The 7,030-nt window shown below is 39.8% G+C and overlaps 1 protein-coding gene across 1 annotated transcript; it reads right to left on the bottom strand.

Moving 5' to 3' along the window:
- Positions 1-3,643: 3,643 nt before the first annotated feature.
- Positions 3,644-4,570, bottom strand: LOC122133184 (olfactory receptor 52B2-like). Its single transcript, XM_042708785.1, has one exon. It carries the CDS (start codon positions 4,568-4,570, stop codon positions 3,644-3,646), a length of 927 nt encoding a protein of 308 aa, XP_042564719.1.
- Positions 4,571-7,030: the final 2,460 nt, after the last annotated feature.

The following is a 7,030-nucleotide window of genomic DNA, read 5'->3' as shown; positions in this document are numbered from 1 at the left end:
GAGATTGAAACTCATTTTAGGAACTATTATAATAATCTCTATAGCCAACCTCCATCGGCTAATATTGAGCAAATTAAGGCATTTCTACAGACACTGGACTTGCCAGCAATTGGGGAGCAACAGAATGGTCTTTTGACTTCTCCAATTACAGGAGCAGAAATAGAAAAAGCAATGAGTAGACTAAAGGCAAATACATCTCCCGGCAGTGATGGTCTACCATCACAATGGTACAAAACATTCAATGAACAACTTGTACCACTACTTGAGGCATCTTTCAATCACACACTTGAGAATGGGGAATTACCTCCATCCTGGAAAGAAGCTGTGATATCAGTGATCTCTAAGGGAAATAACAATGAATCCTGCTCAGGTTACAGACCTGTATCAATACTCAATGTAGATTATAAACTATATACCTCAATTATTACAAAAAGATCACTTTATGAATGACATTATAGATGAAGACCAGACAGGCTTTATTAAGGGTCGTCAAACCCATGATAATATAAGAAGAACACTACATATTCTTGAGCATGTTGGACACAACAACATCAGTGCAGCCTTAATAAGCCTTGACGCTGAAAAGGCTTTTGACTGTGTAAACTGGGAATTTCTTTATCAGGTCCTCAAAAAATTTGGATTGAACAAGAAGGCCATTCAATGCATTAAAACACTTTATCAAAAACCAACTGCAAGGATTAAAATTAATGGCAGCCTGACAGAGAGCATACAATTAGAGAGATCTACCAGGCAAGGTTGTTGCCTATCTTTTGCTGATGATGTGATCTGCTACCTAAAAGACCCAGACACATGTCTTCCTGTACTAATTAACCAACTTGAGATCTTTGGTTTTTACTCTGGTTATAAGTTGAACTTGGCGAAAACTCAGATATTAACATTGAACTATTCCCCATCCAAAACTATACAACAAAACTACAAACTAAACTGGAAATCAACATCAATGAAACACCTTGGGGTAACTATAACAAGGTGGATGGATGACTTATATGAAGCCAATTTTGTTAAAATAGACAAAACTATCAAGAATGATATAAACAGGTGGGCTGTCTTGTCCCTGGACTTTAGTTCACGAATAGAGACCATAAAGATGAATATTCTCCCGCGACTCCTCTACCTCTTTCAGGCTCTTCCCATTGAGATACCTGAAAAACAATTTAGAGCATGGGACAAAATTATCTCAAGGTTCATATGGAATGGACAAAGACCGAGAATCAGATTTGAGACTCTTCAACTTGGGAAACATAAAGGGGGAATGGCGTTGCCAAACCTCAAGGAATATTTTCATTCTGCACAGATTAGACCTATAGTTTGCTGGTGTGATGAACGCTATGAGGATAAATGGAAAAGCCTTGAACAATATGTACAAGGAAGGGAAATCCAAAGTCTCATTGGGGGTGGTAAGGATGCTAAAGATTTAATTAAACAGATGGACAGAATCACCCAATTTACATTCAAAGTGTGGTATGACACCACACGTAAATATAAATTAGAGGGTGATCTCAGACTACTTAGGTGGGCAGCCTATGACAAACAATTCATTCCAAACACTCTTGACCAGAGATTCAAACAATGGATACCAAATGGAATAACAGCACTGTGTACAGTAACAAAAGATGGTAATTTCATGAGTTTTCAGCAGATGAAAGAAAAGTTTGCATTGTATAACCAGGATCACTTCAGATATTTGCAACTAAGGGACTACTTTGAGAGGGAGGTAAAACCAAATACAAACCAGGACAAAAATGGTGTAATTTCAATTGTAATAGGAACATACAACTCAGGGAGGTACAGAATAATATCTGCATTGTATCAGCAATTAATGGAGAGTAAAGGGAATTCAACCCTATATATCAAGCAGAAATGGGAAAAAGAGTTGGGTGTGAATATTTCTGAGGAGGATTGGCTGCATATATGGAGAACCCAGCAATCTACTGCATCATCACGTACATGGAGAGAACACTGTTGGAAGAATATAATAAGATTTTGTATCACTCCCAAACTTACGAGCAAATTTGTATCAGTGTCCCAACCATGTTGGAGAGAATGTGGTGCTGTAAATGTGAATCATGCTCATGTCTTCTGGCTCTGCCCAGACATTGTTCAGTTTTGGGAAGATGTGCACTTGATTTTGGCCAACATCCTGGGTTACGAAGTACCTAATTCATGTATAGTACTATATTTTGGTAATATGGCTGGAAATATTGTGGCAAGAACAGACAGATACTTGCCTGCCTGCAAAAAAGCCATTACAAAAAGATGGTATAAACCAGGTCCCCCAACTCGAGATGAATGGCTGAAAATTGTGAGTGAGATGTATGTGATGGAACAACTAACACACAGATTAAGAGTACAGGCAGAACAATGTGAAGAGAAATGGGTGAAATGGATATGTTTTATCTTTTGAAACATATGGTCATTCATTTACCTTCAAAGAATTCATAGAAATTTGTAGCTGTACAACATTTTCTGCACAACAGCAAGTAGTGTTTGTATATACATATGTGAGAGGGTCAGCCCACGTAGATGTTCACTGGCTTACACCCACCTGTGAGTTAATTAAGCAATAATGAGCTTGTAACTTCCGCCTAGATAAACTAGGATATGCTCTTGCCGATTGTTTGAAACGCACGTCGCCATCACTGGTGGGAGTAAGAGGCTAGTTGCACCTTGTCAGGAGTTTCATGCCGGAACTTTACGTTAGGCATTGTAAAGTACGCCTGAAGCGTTATGGCACACGTGCAAATCAGTTTCAAGTGCCATCCCTCCTATTAAGCACTGTGGTTGGTTACCAAGTCTGACTCTCTGCCAGAGTTTGAGCCCCTGGCTCGTTTTACCATAGCATTGCAAGAGGTCTCCCCTGGCTACTAGGGTTAACAAGGGACGCCAAGCTCACGTGGGTCCCTCCTCCCATGTCCACCTGGGTCTTTCTTTTTGTATGACCGTCAAGGCCAAGATCACAGCAGCAATTGACCACAGTTGATAGTCTGGCCACTGTTTTCCTCCGGTTTATTTCTTTTATTTAGTTCTTTATCTATTGACTGGTCTAGCTGAAGCCACGTGTCTCGTTGTTACGTGTGTATTTGTATTATTGTCACCCATTTCTGTGGCCTGGGTGCCTACCCAGGGTGAGTGGCAAGGTAACACTGTTGGTACATTTATGGTACTATTCTGCCCTTAAAGTTGCTGTGTGAACACCCCCCTAGTGGTTGAGTGTGGAGTTTGACACAACCTGTATAAGGTTGTTCTCTGTGTGATTTATCTTGACCTCACCGTTTTGTACTTTGCAGTATTACACTAGTGTGTGCATGAGTGTGCTATTAGTCATCACGTATGGCTGAATAGTGGTCAGAGGTACTCTAGCAGTGTTACTATAGTTACTCTGGGTTGGCCCCCCTGGGCCTATGTTATGTGTTTTTGCTTTCTTTTCTTTTAAGTCTGATGTACGTATTGTCATCGTGTTTTTGTTACTCCTGCCAAGTTAAAACACCACAGAAGATCTGTATCGAAATAAATTATTTATTGCTTATAACAGCCTCGGTTTGAATCCATTTAATTGGGTAACATACAAAGTACTGGGGGACTTGCATATGGTCACACATAGAAAAGGTTGGAAGGGTTGACTTTATGCATAAACCTTTGTATGACGACCAAAGAGATTACTTCGAATTTCATGCGTGTTCAGTCCATACACAATAGGGTTCAGAATAGGAGGAACAAGAAAAATCAGCATACCCATAATCTTTTGTAAATCTGATGAAACATTTTGAAACCTATGTGATAAAATGGTAAATGTACTTGTAATTTCAAAAATAAAGAATATGACCAGTTGTGCTACACAGGTGTTGATGGCCTTACTTCTTGCTTCATTTTGCCTTGAAACCAAGCAAGCAATTAGTATCTTTACATAAGAGAACACCTGGATAGATATACTTATTATTTGCATAAGAGCAGTGTTCAACAAGCCAATAATGTTGTTGATGAAGGTATCGCCACATGTCATCTTGAGAAGAGAGGGGTTATCACAGAACACATTCATCAGTTTAGATCTGCACAGTGGTAGCCTGGCCTGGAGTGCAAATATTGTCATTATGAAAACAAAGTCCAGACCCCAAACAATTGCAATGATTGCCGCCACAATCTTTGGTGTCATGACTGAACTGTACCGTAATGGAGAACAGATAGCAAGATATCGATCAAAGGCCATTGCAGCTAGAATGAAAAGAACTCCACCTCCATACATGTGAAGTAAAAAGCCTTGAAGAACGCACAGAGGATAGTAAACTTGACTGGTGTCTGTTAAGATATCTGACAGGACTTTGGGCAGCATTGCAGTGATCCCTATGAGGTCATTGAATGGTAGACTGCACAAAATGAAATACATTGGTTTGTGAAGGCTTCTCTTTGCGAAAATGAGTCCAAGCAGAGTCATATTGCAGGAAATACAAAAGAGATAAATCACAAGCCCAAAGAAAAATATAGGATACCTTGCACCAGCTGGAATAAAAAATGAATCCAGGCTGAGCTTGAAGGTAATGCTAACATTCTCCATGACAGCAGTCTAAAAACAAAATATTTTTTTTAACACAGTAAGCGCACACTGGACTGTTTAAAAGAAAACCAAATATATTAAATATTCAAAAATAAATGTTTTGGAAGAATGTGGTATTTACAGTCAAAAGCAAGAAGGCAAGGGTTTGATGAAGATTTGTAAGGTGTCGAGCTGCCCTTACAAACTCGCTGACAAAATATATGTTACAACATAAGAAAAAAGATCTGAATAGTTGAAGAGGGTGCTCTTTGTGATCCCTAAAATACCCAAGATGCCATCTCCTTTTTATAATGTCTCATGTCATACCCATGCATGTGCACGATTCTGAGCAGAAGGAGACACCCACTTGCAGCTCTGTCCTCCATTTGCAGACCACTGTATGGCATACTGTATTGGGCCCCAAAGCATGCTGGTAAACATCCTGGTATTTCTTCTACTGTGGGTAAATTAATATTAAAATCTATTTGGAAACTGTAAATAATATATTTTAATTTAAATTTCTATTAATAATTTCCCATTACCATGGAATAGGTACGTATTGGACATGGTAATACAAAATGATGAATACAAGCACAGCCCAGAGTTCACCTTCACCACTACACCAGCTATCAAGTAGCCAAGGATTCAATTAGCGCCTAAAACACTGCAGCAAGCTAAGGACAAGGTTTTGTCAACCTTCGACCCAAGGATGACTGTCTGTCATAAATGAGTATTCAAGTTCCACTCCATGCCTGCCAACGCACAGGGGTCATCCGTAAGATTCTCCACATCTGCCTTCAGGTCGCCAGAAATGGTCAGGAGCTCTTTCGCCCCTACAGTTCCACCTACAGCTACTGACCTTTCTACCTGTTTCAGCCATCACTCCAGCCAAGAGCGCAAATCATGGCTGGTCAGAAATAAACTGTAAGGTTGTAAGAGTGTGACCCTAGACTATGTAAAATTCAGACTATGGTCGAAATGTAATAGGTTATTGCTTGCGGACTTTAGCCTACAGAGGAATTATCATGGTGTGCATTTCCAGACAGAATAACTAGATAGCTCACTTACATGCAAGTTATCAGTTTTCTTTGCAAGAGGAGCTATTTAGTTATTAGGTTTTTGTTAATTTAATGACCAAGTAGGATAATTTATTAGGCATCATGCCTCACCCCTATGCAGTGAATTTTTTTTCTCTAAGCACACCATTGTGCTGTGTTTTCTAAACTAAGCTATGCTGAAAATAAAGATTACCGTTTTACTGAACGGAATATTTGCCTTGAGATGAAACTGGAGTAAAATATTTAAGACATTATTAATTAAAATAAAACAGAATTGCGTAGGCTACCGACTAACTGGTGAATGATACTAAGTAGACTAAGATAGATTTCAAAGTCTTCTCATCCATCAGGTGTAGATGTTGGTTGGTTGTCTGGGTCTTTCATGATGTTTCCGCTCATCGCTTCAAGATGTCTTTGCGATGACTCTGATGTCTCCTCCAGTGTCTCTCCTTCTGAGTCTCTCTCCTGAGTTAACAGTTGTACACAGCAGCTACACATTTGGAAGTGAATCATATTAAGGAGAAGTGAAAGATCTTGCTTGCCTCTATTTCCCTCTATGGCAAGAGGCTTCTACAGTGGTGCTAGCAAGTTTGTGAACCCTTTAGAATTTCATGTATATCTGCATAAATCTGATCAAAAATTTTATCATATCTTCATCCAAGTCCTTAAACTTGATAACGTGAACTCAGTTCAACCAAAAACACAGAAAACATTCTCCTTTTATAATTCATTTATTGAGCAAGATTATCCAACACTAAATGTGAACCCTTGCTTTCAGTAACTGGTATGACGTCCCTGAGCAGCAATAACCTCAACCAAACATTTTCTGCAATTGTTAATCAGTCCCATACATCGGCTTGGAGGAATTTTGGCCCATTCCTCCTTACAAAAATGCTTCAACTCGTGGATGTTGGTGGGCTTCCATGCATGAACTGATCTCTTCAGGTCTTTCCACAACATTTCAATGATGGCAAGCCGTCCTGGTCCCGAGGCAGCAAAGCAGCCCCAAACCATGATACTGCCACCACGTGCTTCACGGTTGGGATGAGGTTCTTATGTTGGAATGCAGTTTGTTTTTCGCCAAACATAACGCTTCTCATTTAAACCAAAACGTTTATCTGTCCACAGAACATTCTTCCAACAGCTTTCTTGCTCATCCATGTGGTCTATAGCAAACTTTAGACGGGCAGCAATGTTCTTCTTTGAGAGTAGTGGCTTCCTCCTTGCTATTCTGCCATGTGCACCATGCCTGTTCAGGGTTTGCCTGATGGTGGACTCATTAACACTCACATTAGTCAACACAAGAGAGGCCTGTAGATCCTAAGATTTTACCCTGGGGTTCTTTGTGACCTCTTGGAATGTAATACTCTTGGAGTGATTTTTGCTGGACGACCACTCCTGGGGAGAGTAACAATGGTGCTGA

The sequence above is a fragment of the Clupea harengus genome, chromosome 9 (assembly GCF_900700415.2).
Source record: "Clupea harengus chromosome 9, Ch_v2.0.2, whole genome shotgun sequence".
Taxonomy (NCBI): domain Eukaryota; kingdom Metazoa; phylum Chordata; class Actinopteri; order Clupeiformes; family Clupeidae; genus Clupea; species Clupea harengus.
Note: the sequence above shows the minus strand (reverse complement) of the source record. Positions and strands in the feature narration are given on the sequence as shown.